This window comes from Corvus hawaiiensis, chromosome 19 (assembly GCF_020740725.1).
Source record: "Corvus hawaiiensis isolate bCorHaw1 chromosome 19, bCorHaw1.pri.cur, whole genome shotgun sequence".
Taxonomy (NCBI): Eukaryota; Metazoa; Chordata; class Aves; order Passeriformes; family Corvidae; genus Corvus; species Corvus hawaiiensis.
This window is the reverse complement of record NC_063231.1, coordinates 10,854,100-10,867,933: the sequence shown is the minus strand read 5'-3', so window position 1 is coordinate 10,867,933 and position 13,834 is coordinate 10,854,100. Positions and strand designations below refer to the sequence as shown.

Sequence of the window (13,834 nt, the reverse complement as noted above, 5' to 3'; positions counted from 1 at the left end):
AAATAAATATTATGATGAAAACATCAGGCAGCTTAATAGTAGCTTTAGCAAAGTGCAGAAGTATTTTTGTGTTCATGTTGTCAATTGCATAATATCTTCTGGACCTTCATAAATTGAGGGACCTTGCTTGGATGCTTGCAGCACTGTGATAAATAGTTCACAGCTCCAATTCAAGCGAGGCTGTCTGCTGTCGGAATGGGAAGAGCTCATGACATCTCTGTCATAAATTCTGGCCCTCAAGCTCTGTGAGGAGATAGGGAGGGGACAGACCACTTAAAATCTGGCAGACAGTGGCAAATTCAGGATAGTGGAATGTTGCTGTGATGGTGCTTACCAGGTGCTATCAGAAGTGAAGGATTGGACCATCCCTGCTCACAGCTCCCTGACCAAAGGAAATACCATGCTCTGGGCATGTCCTGAGCTAGGACCCAGCCAGGATCTTTCTGAGCTACCACCTCTGCTTCACAGTGGCAGAGACACTGCTGCCTTGCTAGCTCCAGCTCAGAAAGCCTCTGTCTGTCCCAGGTCACGGAGAGGAATATCCTGACTGTTTGCCATGTGAAAGGCACAGGACCGCTTTTCTGTGCAATTCACTCCCAGGTAAGTCTCAGGCATGCAAAGAGAAGCTGATTTCTCTTCAGGCTCCTAAAGGCCATGATCAGCAGCATGGCTGGAGCTTTGCTGGGGCAGTCTCAGAGCAGGAGGTTCACATCTGCCCTGAGCTCAGCCAGCTGCAGTGATCCGCTCACGGGCAGCTCACGTGGCCCCGTGAACTCCCGAGAAATTCTTTCTCAGGAATTTCTCTATCACAACGATGACATCCTGGCAGTAGGCATCTTCAAAGGATGTCCAGAGGTCTTTGTGAGCCTTGGCTACTGGTTTCCCTGTGATACCTGCCCTTGGCTACTGGTTTCCCTGTGATACCTGCCCTTGGCTACTGCCCTGTACTCAGTTTATCACGGCTGTATTGGGTACAAATGGAAGAATGGACTCCTCCTGAGAAACATATTTGTAAAAGCAACTCTTTTTCCAGCCTTCCCACTCCTTCAGGATTCAGAGTTATGCCAGGCTGGGGACATTCAGCACTGTGTGTGTACTGTGCCAGTACAGCTGTCCCTCCCTGTGGGACCTTGGACACCACAGCTGCACAAGCACGCAGCAAATTATCACTACTCTGCTCACGGGATGGGGGAGTCAGGGTTGGGAGTTCCTACCATCAGATCTGTCTTTCCAGAACATGCTGTGAAGATTCAAAAAATAAGGCCACGGCAGGAGGGGTCTTTTCCAAGTGGAGCTGCCAGGTGCTAGAGAAAAGAAACCAAAGCCAAACCAGTCTCGTTCCTCCAGGAGAGGACAATCTGAGCAGACATGACTGGCAGGATACCAGGTTCGGGGAAATTCCCCTTCTTTGGCACAGACACTGTCACACACTGACCCCTCCAAGTCCCCAGAGGGGTTTTACTGAAACTTCAGCTCATTTGGTTCTTTTTCCCATAGTTGCAAATCTACATATGAACAAACAATCTGCTTTAAAATAAATCAGTCCCATAAACAATAGGGTGTGTTGGAAGATTAGAAGGGATGGCTTCCTGGGATCTGGTGAGCAGCACAGAGCTGATATCCGTATGGCTCTGGGGTGTGACTTCTCAGTTCAAAGGAATTCCCTGCCATGACTAATTTATTCTGGTATTTAAGGCTCACTCTTTCACTCACTGCAGTCAATACGACCCAGTTTACAACAGAGGTGCTTACAGCAGAGCTGGGAACGGGGAATGGGAAGCAGTAGTGGTCTTTGCAGCCTTTGGGACCTTTGTGCCTGTTTCACCTTCCAGAGAAAGGTGGTGACGCAGCTGGTGGTGAGGCCCTTTTCAGAGCTGAACAGTGATTGTGGTGCAGACGCAGCCAAGACTCGAGGGCTGGGCACTGACAACTCTGGAAACTCATGAGGACCTTGTGGGGGGATAACTATTCCTGGGCTACCTAAAGCAGGCAGCAGCCAGGCAAATGGCTCAGTATCTGCGGTGGGAACTCAGTGCCTGTCCTTGCCTCATCTGGGGTTTATGAGAGACAAGTTTCCTCTGTTTCCTAAGGACACCAAGAGTACATGTGGTCAGGGCTGACTCTCACGTAATGACCATCACAGGGAAACACCAGCTCTGGCCTGTGAGTTTAGCAGTTGAGCAATTTACTGAGATGAGTCAACAAATTAGAGCTTGTTAGAGGTTGTGTCACCTCCTAAGAGAGATGTACCTCCATCCCCTACTGGTGTCCCCTGAGGGGAGGGAGGGAAGGAGGAAGGAAGGAAGGAAGGAAGGAAGGAAGGAAGGAAGGAAGGAAGGAAGGAAAGAAGGAAAGAAGGAAAGAAGGAAAGAAGGAAAGAAGGAAGGCAGGCATTAGGAACTCCAAAGGGAGCAGGGATACCTGAGTGGAGCTTTGGCCAGCAGGAGCAGTAAATCAAACAGGAGTTTGCAAAGCAAAAAAGTACAAAAACCTGAAGTTTGAGACACACGGTGTCAGCGAGTCCTGCCTTGTCCTTGAGCTGCTCATGGCATGGTTCTGCTAGGTGGTGGAGCTTGTTTCAGGACAGCAGTGATTGTGTGGTTAAAACCATTAGAGAGGACATTTCAAGTACAGTGGACTAAACATTAGGAAAAATTAGTAAGGAACAAGACTCTGGCCACCTTGCTAGACAATACAGTAGAACTCTGTTTACTAGCTCAGCTCAATGCTTGGAGAACAATTTATTTAAATCATCTCTCCCCTGCCAGTCATTAAGGAAAATCCACTTCATCAGATGTAGCATGAGCAGGAAATCATATCCAGCCCAGGGAGCTCAGTTCTGGACAGCCTCATTAACCTCAGCTGTCAGGTAACCAGCAATAGGCCAAGAGGAAATGGTCTGAAGTTGTGCCAGGATTTAGGAAAGGTTTCTTCACTGAAAGAGTGTTCAGGCATTGGAACAGGCAACCCAGGGCAGTGGTGGAATGGCCATCCCTGGAAATGTTCAATACATGTGTAGATTAGGTGCTTAGAGACATGGTCAGTGGTGTGCTTGACAGTGCTGGGTTGGCAGCTGGACTTGATGATCTTAGAGGGCTTTTCCAACCTAAATGATTCTGTGCTTCCATGGTTCTATCACACGGACGACATGAGGATGAGAGATGCCAGGAGATGCCTGCAGCATTGGGACGCTGATGAATCAGAGCCTCTGGGGCCATGAGTGTAGAAGCCTGAAAATTCCTATCCCCAACCCAGTTTAGGAGTACTTCCCAGAAACCACGGGATTAAAATAAAATTAAAAAAAAACACAACCAAAAACCAACCCAAACAAAACCTCAAACCAGTCCTGAAATACTTTTATGACGTAGAGGGAATTTAGGCAGCTTCCTAGGTGAGACCCATGTGTCAGGGAAGCTGAGGTCTGTCCTTGACTTAGTTTGGTTTGTACCATTTACACTACACGCTAAAAGGTGCCAGCAGATCATCCACTACCTCACGTGAACCAGATGTGGGCTTGGGGAAGGGGAGCCTCAAAGGGTTTGTTTCTCTTTATTTTGTGTGCTTGCAGTCAGCTTCTCTTCTCTGAGAGCGTCTTTGGTAGGCGGGGAGGGATCCTCCATAGCAGCAGCGTCCTCAGCCTCCTTGGCATCGCTGTGGCACAGGAAACTTCGAGCCGAGGTTTAGCCCTGCCCCGTATATCCCGTGTCAGCGTGCCACAGCACGAGAGGACGTGTGCCCGGGTGCCTGCAGCACACGGCAGCATCCCAGGTGGATAACCTGCGGTCCAGCCCCGCGCTGGGAAAGGTGTGCGCCGAGCAGCACAGCTCTGGGCACAGCTGGGACGCCCAGGTGACACACCTGAGCACACCGAGCTCAGTCCCTGGCCCCGGAGAGCAGCGCAGCCGCGTCCTGTGCCCCCCTGACGGGGAGGGCATCCGAGGCAGCGCTCCGGCGGAACGACCGCCCCAAAGCCGCCCCCTGGCCGGGACACTTGTCCCGACCCCAGCCCTCCCCTCGCCTTTGGGAGCTGAACCCCCCGGCCCCGCTGCGGAGCCGAGGTGCGGGGCCCGTGTCCCAGCACGCTGCAAAGAGTTAAGCCCTGGCTCTGTTGATATTTCCAGCGGCTCCCAAAATCGGCTGAGACGGGGAGCGCCCGGATTGGCTGCGTACGGCCGGTAGTAATTAGTATCAGATATCAAACTTCTGTCTTTGCTAAGACCCTTTCCGATAGTCGCTGCTCCCCGCTAGACGATGACATCAGCCAGGACACCCAGCTGCTGGTAGTAAACTCCGGGCGGGAGGAGGCTCCCGCTGGCTCCACGTTAATTAGTTCAACACAGCACAGGGGGAGCAGTTGGTGTCTGTGCAGGGTCAGTGCTGGATGGGACCAAATCTTACAAAGCCACTTGCTGCTCCTTGCCAGCCGGCTGTAAAAGCACCCAGAGAGTCCAGGAGAGCTGGATGAATCCTGAGCACCAGCCACGGCTTGGTCGGCTTTTCCCTGTGGAGGAAGTTAATGGTTTAAGTGAGGGGCGTCTGGATCTGGTCCCTGAGTCACCATGACACTCCTGGGGTCTGAGCACTCCTTGCTGATTCGGAGCAAGTTCAGATCAGGTAGGGAAAACCTTGAGATTTCTCTTAAAACTTCTCTCTCTGTCACGCCGCAGCCACAGACTGTTTTGCATTAAATGTTCGGAAGCAGCATGTGAGCAAAAGACTCGAGGGGTCGTAGAGCTGTCACGGCTTTGCTCTTACAGAGGCTGTTCCACAAGTGGAGAGACGCATCTTCCTTCCTTCCTTCCTCTCTCTTGCTTTTTTCCTCCTGGTTTTTCATTGTGTTTGATTTATGTCTGTGGTTTATTTTGGTAAAACTGCAGTTCCCGCTTCTCCTTCTCTGGCCCTGCTGTGAAGGATTTGGGCAGGAAGCCAAAAGGGCATCTGGGATAAACAAGGTGCCTAACGCCGTCCGTATATTCCAGGTGCTCTTGCAGGTCTGTCTGGGATAACCACGGAGAGGACGGGCCTGACACTCTCTCTGACAGGCAGGCAGCCGAGCTTGTTCCATTAAGTTGTGACTAATTGGAGAAAAATGAATTTGAAGAAATGCGTCATTTTTAGAAGTAAAAATAACAAATGGAACATGAAAAGTATTTAAAGTGACATCATCAGAGAAATAAAACCAGAGGCACACAATTGATTGCCGCTCGCGGAGGGCTTGCAAGTAAAACATGCCTCCAGCTCATAAGTCAGGGGAAGCACCGGGCAGGGGCTTCTCCGAGGATGTTCAGTGAGTGAAGGTGAACTATGGGACGGTGGCTTCTAGATCAGCCCCTCTGCTGGACGTTCATGCCTTTAGTCACTGGCTGCATCTATAGTAAGTATGCTCTCTTTGGGAGTGGGTATCCTGACTCGTAGTTTTTTTAATGATCACAACATACTGCAAATTTTAACAGCAATGCCAAAATAACGCTGTCAAGGTGCTTTCTCTGACCTTCCTAGAGGTGAAGTTCTCCCTGGGAATATTATCTGTGAGGATGTGCAGATAAATCAGCTGCGTGTGCCGTATGGGAGGCTTTAAATCCAGACAGGGCAGTCACGTTGGAACATGCACCCGGTTTGGCATGTCACCCACGCCGTGTGTGTTTTTGCCTCCTTACTCATTGTAGATAATGAAATGGGAGATTTATGGTACTGATGGGAGACATGAGTGGTGTTATCAGGATCTCTTAGATAGCTGGGTGGTCAACTTGAACTTTGTTTTCTCAGTAAATACAAAGTTGGCAATTGGCTGAAAACCCCAGAGTGTGTGTGCAAACACAAGTGTCCTAGTCTGGCTGAATTATACAAAGCCTGGGTCCAGGTCTTTGGTGTGGTTTCCATATCTCTCTGATCTTACATTTCATTAGATTAAGTCATTCCTTAAATTTTGTTGGTATATTATGGTACACTGCTGTTCGTTTGAAAAAAATCTCAGTCTGTAACAATTCCTCCAGCATGTACAAAGCAACACTGCCACCTCCCTGAGGAGAGGAGGACGGGCTGTGCATTGTCCCTGCATTCTTTTCAAATGAACCAGGATTGTTTTCAAGGCTCATTTCTGGTTTATTTGTAAGCTGGCTTCACTATGGAACCAACAGTGGGCTCTCTAAACATATTTTTCAAATGATTCTCCAAGAAAAGTAAACTTTGTGGGTCTTTGCTTCCATAAATTCTAGTGCCTTTCAGCATTTCTAGGACAGTCAATTTGTGGGGCATTCTTTCGTCCATGATTTATTCCCACAGCCGCTATCCCTTGCTATGGCCTGGTGAAAGACAAGCTTCCCATTTGACAAGATTTCTCTGCCTATTGATTTTGTTGGAGCTGGGCTCACCAAAATCCCAAATGCGTGTCTGCACCTCGCTGTCCCCATGGCTGTGACCGCTGGCAACGTGGGACATGCCCACAGCACAACCCTGGTTGTCAGAGTGTGTGAGACAGGGGAGGAGAGCAGGATGCTGAGAAACCCAAATAAGTCAATAAAGCTGCTTTCAGTTTGTGCTGGATTTTTAATAACATGGGGAATAGAGAAGAAAGAACTAACATTTAATGGAATCTCGTTTATTTGCAAAGTCTCTATGGGACAGTTTCCTGTGGCATGCCTGCTCTGTGTGCAGGTTTTGTCAGCTGTAAAGCCCCACAAGGATGGCAGGAGGTGCAGAGCTCTGATTTACCAACCTCCATTCGCTTGGAAGAGGGTTGAAAGTCTCCTACAGCACATGGCTGTGCCCCACACCGTCCTGCATGGCTCAGGGGCTGTGACACGGGACAGCAGCAGCTCCAGAGCTGTGTAGCTTGCACAGAGGCAGGAGGGATCAGCCCCCGAAATGCCAAGCCACGCTCAGCCGTGCGCCTTCGCTTTGGAAACGCTCTGGAGCCGGCAGGTGTGAGGCTCTGTTTGCTCCCCAGGTTTGGGAAGGATTAGCTGTGCTCCATGACTCATGATGAGTCTGAATCCCTTTTGAAGGATTCCAGGCCAATATTAAAGAGGGCTGAAGTAAATCTTAATAACTAAACTTTTGCTGTCTCTCCACGGCCTGCAGGCGCTGAGCAGCCGAAGGAGCTATGTGAGTGTGCTAAGGGGAGCTAGAGATACACTACTTGTTGTTTCCTCATCCCAGAATCCCTTTAATCTCCGTGTTATGCACCAGGCAGAAAGTAGAGCAAGGAGGTGGCAGCTAGGAGATGGTGGCACTGCTGTGGCTGCAGGGTCAGCTCTCTGGTCTCTCGCTTCCATCTGACAGCATCAGTAGCAAGGAAAATGTGTTTGTCCAGGAAAGGTTGCTGTGCTGGTGGCAGTGCCTTTTCACAGTGTGCCCAGCGAGCACCCCTTGAGTGTCACAGAGGTTTCTCCTGTCCTTGTCTCTCCAGTGGTCCCATGAAGGACCAGCACAGCTGTGCCATGTGGAGGGACCGTGGCTATCCCAGTGCCAGGCACCAGGAACCGCTCCAGAGGAGAGAGGGAAAATCACCACCATGCTGCAGTCCTGCAGGGTCCCACTTCCCATCCTCAAGGATCTGTGTGCCTCTTTATTTTGTCTGTTTGGTCAAAGATAAATATTCTGGTCTGAGGTCATCCTGACAAATTTTGCAGGAATGATGATTCTTCAAGTCTGCCATGCTATCCTGTATGATCCAGCTGTCAATGGGATTGCACTACATCAACCAGGACATCTAAGTGCTGTTCCAGAAACACATTTAACTCTTCCCAGAGATGATAATTTATGTGATCTCTTGCTCTGAGTACAAACCAATTGTTCTCCAGCAGTGGAGAAGCACTGGCATCGGACAAAGCAAACAAAGCTGACAAATGCAGATCCAACCTTAACCCTGACCCTTTTTTTGCAGCTATATGGAAAGAGCTTACAAGGCCAACATCTGCCTAACTTCAGTGGTAATTCAGATAATTGGTGAGAAGTGAAAGTTTAACACAATAAATCAGGCTCTGCATGGCTTGGCATGGGGTACCAAGACCTAATTGTGGACACATGGGTGTGGGTTTGCAGAGAAGACTTGCCTGGCTCCATGCAGGAAAGCATTCATGCTTACACATAAGGCTTGAATGAAACTGAGATGGGAGAGGAATTTATTCTGTCTGCCTCCGGTGGCGAGAGCAATTTGGACCAAAATCAGCAGGTCAATAAAGGCAGAAGAGAATAAGTCTTGGTAGGGTGTTTGGCCAGGCGTTTTGGCAGAACCTTTATTTTGATATTCGTGGTGTCCAAAGATAAAGCATGTGCCTGTGTTTCCTCTCAGATTGTGAACTCATACAGGTCACAGTCAGTGTGTGTGTTCAAACCACGGCCTCACTGTAACTGATGAGACCGTTTTGTGAAGTTTTTGTAAAACACTGCCTTGATGTAGATCAGTTTGTGCTTGGTTTCGTTCTTCTGGCCTCTGATACCTCAGTGTTTTAGTGGGCAGTCATGGGTTTCTTTGTCAGCCAAGCATGTGTTATAGCACAGATCGAAATGTACCTCACTGTGCTTCAGGGGACACCTGTCTGGGCTGCTCACGGGGAGGCTGAAGGGGTGACTCCAAGGTGAGAGCCTTTTCTCAGGACCACGGTGAGGTTGGGTTTGTTATGAAGGACACAGCTCTCGGAGGGATTTCACAGCTGGTTGTGCCCATTTGGTGGTCTGGGCTCCTTGCTAGCCAGCTGTGCTAGCCTAGTATCTCTTCCAAGGTACCTGAAGACCTGGACTTGGGGTTAGAAATGTAGTTCTCACCAATGTAGAGACTTTTCGGTGCAGTCTCCCAGGTAAACACACACAGTTGTAGCACATCTGTCTGTTAGAAGCAAAATGCTCCCAGCTCCGAGGTGACATCACAGGCAGAGATAAAGCAGCACCCTCCTGGGAAAGGACTGTCCATGGCTGTCCTGGCTGAGCAGTGCCATTTCCAGCTTCATCTCTGGGCTTTGTCTCTGCTCACACAGGTCCCACCGAGGCCACGTTGTCAGAGGATAACATTGGCCTGGAGATGTGATGTTACAGAGAAATCACTTTGTGGCTCGTGGCTATGGGCAGAGCAGGTGAGCTCCATGAGATCCATGGAGGGGCTCAAGACAAAGTCTGGCCAAGGTGTTTTTGCAAAACAGCAGCTCCAGAAAAGCGAGTCCTTCGATGCTCTGCTGTTGTCAGCACCCAGGAGGCTGGCTGGCTTGTCACCCAGCTCAGAGTCACTCCACGCTGGAGTTTGGTGCCAGCCTGCTGCTCAGCTGGGAAGGAGCCCCATGGTCCTGCCCACACCCTGCTTTGAGAACCGACTCCTGCTCCTGGTGCAGCTGCAAGGAACAGACACAGTCCTGAGAAGGCCACAAACAACATGATTGAACCTGCCAGAGTGCCAGCCCTGATCCTGCCCTGATGGGACCTTGGGACAGTCAAAGGACCCCGGGGGCAGCTCCTCTCCCCCATCAGGCTCACACAATACCTGGGACATTTTATGGAAAGCCAGTCTCACAGCCTGCAGCAGTCCTGCCTTTCAAAGGTGGCTGGGTCCGAAACAAGGCCAGGAGTTGGACTTGGTTGCAATTCTGATTGCAGGGCCACTTTCTGCCAATGAGTGTGTGAGCAGGGGCAGGTCAGCAGGTTCCTCTGGTGCACACCACAGCCATGGACTGCCCTGTGTTTCACCTTTGCTCAGCTGCTGTTTGATGGGCAACTAAACTGCTGCTGTTGCCAACAGGAGCCCCCCCCCCCCCACTCCCAATTTGTTGCCAACTCCCCCCACCCCAGCAGAGCTGTCGCCATCCTGTGCACCACTGAGGTGCACTCACATTCCCCAAACCCCAGCTCTGAGCCATGGAGGGCAGGAACGAGCTGCTGGTGGCAGAAGGGGCAGGGACTTGCTTTCAGTGGTCTCCTTCTTGGAGATAGAGCAGCCCCAACCCTAGATCACGTCAGCCATGGCTTTGCCTGCCTGTCCCAGTCCTGAGCCCTGTGAGGAGGGCACTTCCCCCACTCCATGGGACACGTGCCTCATACTGCTCAGCCCCCTGTGCTGTTCAAGCCAATTCCCCAAGGAGAGGATGGTGCTGGGAGTGTTCTGGCCATACCCCAGTGGGGGGATGCTCTGAAGGAGGTGATAAAATCCCATCCCACCCTGACTGTCTGCTGAGCACTGGCCTCAAAGTGTCCTGGCAGGCTGAAGCTGATGGCTGGATCTGCCTGTTCCTGGGGTGAAGATTTGAACATGTCTTTTCTGTGCATCACCAGGCCAGGCAAGGCCCAAGCTGTCCTCTGAGCTTTCTACAGCTCTGAGCTCAGCTCCTAGAGAGGAGGGTGACTCATGACTGCAAGTCACAGGCAGTGCTCAAAGCTTGGGCCACCAAAGGCAGCTGTGACTGATGCCAGGAGGTCTTGTCTGCACCACTGACACAGCCCTACTGCACAGGACATTTCTGGAAGCCAACATCAGTGAATGGGACCTGGTGCTAGCATGGAAGTGAGGAGTATTTCTAACAGAAAAAGTACACGAGCAAATTCACTGGGATAGGTCTGCCATGTGTCTCACCATCCCAGGAGGATTTCTCATCGTGGGCTACCCCAGGAGGCAGCAGGGTTGCTGAAAGAAAGGCTGTCTCCCAGCTGGTGGTCACACAGGATGACCAGTGTGCATGGCTGCTCCCTGGCTGGCGCTTCTCACCATCCAAGCTGGTGCAGGCAGGTAACAAGGATGCTGGGCAGGGTGGGACCAAGATCATCTCTTCAGTGCTCCAGCCACCACACTTCGTATGATAAATGTTCCTCTGAAGAGTTAGCAGAGGAGTTCCCTTGAAAAATAAGAATATTTATGACAATTTAATTCCTGTACAGCACTCAGAGCTCAGGCCTCTAGACACGCAGCAAAGGAAGAGGACAGGAAAGCAGCTGGGGTCAGACAGCTTCAACAGATTTCAAGGAAAGAAGCAGCTAAGTGGTGGTTTGGATGGTGCCAGGGGCTCCTCCAGCCCTGTTTTCAAGTGCTCTTGGTTGTAAGGGAAAGGTGCAAGCCCTAAGTTGGCATCTGCCAAGCTGCAGCACTGCCTCAGAGGCTGCTTCCCTCTGGTCGAGGCATGTTCAGCATTATTGTCTGACACTGTCCACTTTCTTTCTTCAGGTGGTTTGCAACAGGTTTTAGAAGTTCACAGAGATATTTGAGAGTCACGTCATGCATCCTACTGCATGAGGAGGTCCAGATTGGGATGAATATTTGGTGGCTGAAATAACTGCTTCAAATGTTGAGTGTGTGCTGCTCCTGGAAATGGCTGGTACTTGCACTAGCCTGTCCTCACATTTTTTGACAGGATGGTCTGAACAGACAGGGATGGATAAAATTTTCCTCCTTGCCCTGTAGTTTAAGAATGGGCCAGACTTAGGATGTTTGTAAGCTCAGCATGGCCCACAATGAGCTCCGTGACCTGCCCATGGAATTGTTCAGCTCTCACACCAGAGCAGTGAGTGACACTGCTGGGTCATGGCCTTTCTACCCATCAGCACAAAAACCAAATTGGAGACCTTTTCTCCTCGCACAAAATTATCATTACACAGTCCCAGATCCCCTCTGTGGCAGTCTATCCACAGGGCAGGAGGCAAAGGAGAGGCTGTGAGGTGGAGCGTGGAGCAGCTGCAGTGGGGTGGGATCCCCCAGACCGTGCCCTGCTCACTGGAAGGCAGTGGGATCTGGGAAATCTGGGTTCCCAAGCACTGCTCCTGTAGCCAAGCAGTGGGAGAGCTGTGGCAGGGAAACCCACACGTTCTCATCACTTCTTGCATCAGGGCAGATGACGAATCTTACACCCACCACAGGGAAAATCATCATCACCTTCCAAGCTATGCTCCAAGGGGATTTGTATCCTCTCCTTTTTCTCCTCACCAGCTGGCTGCTCCACGAGGCTGGTGAATTGTTTGTTTGCTAGGAAGGGCTATGAAACAAGCAGAAGCAGCAGGGAATGCAGGCCCTGAATGCACAGACTGTTAGAATCCCCCTTGCCAATGTGGATGTGGTGCATCACTTGGCCTGGCTGTGTCGGAAGTTGGAGTGAAATGGCGCAAATAATTCGGCACACGTGGGAGCTGTGAAGGGAAGTGATGGAGGATCCTCCCTCGGGATATTTTGCAGCTTGATGGGGCACTGCTGTGTCCTTGGCAGGGTGGTGTGTGTGACTCCAGAAGGCTTTGCTGTCTCTGATTCCTGTTAATAATGTGATGTTGTGTGTAAGTTGCCTCAGTTGAAGGCAGGATGCTCTAATGCCTGGGGCACTGGACCAGGACTAGGAGAGTAGAGAACCATTCCTGGGTGAGCGACAAATTGGTTTTATTCTTGGACAGTCTCTGACCTCCCTTAGCTCACCTATTCATAAAGATCCATCTCTTCCTCAGGGAAAGTGCCAAGCTCTGCACAGTTCTTCAGTATTGTGAGCACTCCCAGAGAAGGTTCCACAGAGAGAAACTGGGGTACAGCTCACCCTGTGTCAGATACCAGCCAGGAGCTGCTTACCTTTAACCTGCCTGCACAGCCCAGGAGGAAAGATGGGCATTCCCAAAGCATGGACTGCCTCATTTGGTTCTGAGGGCCCCAAGGGGGATGACTTCTGCAAAGGGGGTGCAGATAAGGGGGTGCAATGTAGGCACCCAGAGTGTGAGAGTCTAAATCCATGTCCACAGGCAGAACCAGCACTGACTGGGGGTCGTGCCATGGGGCAGAGGAGACTCTCCTGGCAGCAAGGTTTGCCAGTGACTTCAGCCACCAGCTTCACCCTGGCTTAAGGCAAACAGCACACACAGACTTTACCACATACTGAAGGCTACATTTTTCCCTCGCAGCAAGAATCTATCTTTGGTGTCCGAAGAAGCGCTGGAATTTGGCAGGAGATCGTTGTCCCACATGAGGCCTTCACTAAACATTTGCTCTGAATGTGAAACATGGTTTGTACAGAGGACATGGAAAAGTCACAAGCAATGGCATCTCAGGGAGCCTCATGCTTTGGGGACTGCTCTGGAAGGGATTATTTTTCAGCTCCATCCCACATCCCAGGAAAGCTGTGCTGTAGACATGAGCTGTTGGCAGAGCTCAGCAGGTTGCTCCCACGGACAAAAATGCTGTTCCTGCCCTTCTTTTCCTTCCAACCCCAGCTCGTTCAGGGCTGCTCAGGAGAAGCAGCCTGGGGCTGTGCTGGTGGGCAGGGAATTCTGCAGTTATGTTGTGACTGAGGTGCCTGTCCTCGTGGCAAGCTGTACTGAGCTTCCAGCAGGAAAGCACGGAATTGAGTTTTGTGTTTTACCTTGTGATAAGGATTTTTCTTGAAGACAAATTTGCAAAACCAAAGGTGTAGAATATGATACTAACTCAAAGTTAGGAATGGTTACCTGGGTGATGGGATGAGCTAAATTGTTCACAAGGCTGGTCCAGCAGCAGCAGGGATCAGTGCCAGTCCTCTGTGCCACAGGCAGACCCCACACACTTTGTCCCTGTATTAGCACCTCAGTACAATCCTGCCCCTTTCCCTGACAGTCTCTCTCTCACAGTTTTACAGCTGCGGCTCCAGCAGAGAAGGACCCGTGAGCAGCTGGCAGACCAAGGCATCATGCCACGTGAGTATCTTCTTCTTCCTTTCTCATCCTGGCTCAGAGGGCTGTGCTCATCCTGGGCGCTGCTGGGGCACTGTCTGGCACCAGCTGCCCGCTCAGACCCACACAGCTCGGAGCAAAGTGCTACCAGGGGGACTTTGCTTCCTGCCCTGCAGAAATCTGATGATCCCTGGTGCCGTACAGTGCATTTGTCACACAGACCATAATGCCCCTGCTCAAACTG

At 50.8% G+C, this 13,834-nt stretch overlaps 1 protein-coding gene across 13 annotated transcripts in view; it reads left to right on the top strand.

Annotated features, from left to right (window-relative positions):
• MYOCD (myocardin) overlaps positions 1-13,834 on the top strand; it is a 223,788-nt gene that overhangs the window by 184,065 nt on the left and 25,889 nt on the right. For 7 of the 13 annotated variants that reach the window (XM_048324019.1, XM_048324013.1, XM_048324020.1 and 4 more), the window contains one exon: positions 13,549-13,614. In XM_048324019.1, coding sequence (XP_048179976.1) covers positions 13,549-13,614 — 66 coding nt within the window. Of the gene's footprint in view, positions 1-4,255; positions 4,615-4,979; positions 5,375-13,548; positions 13,615-13,834 lie in introns of those variants that run through there. The other 6 variants (XM_048324024.1, XM_048324016.1, XM_048324022.1 and 3 more) reach the window with 4 other exon arrangements.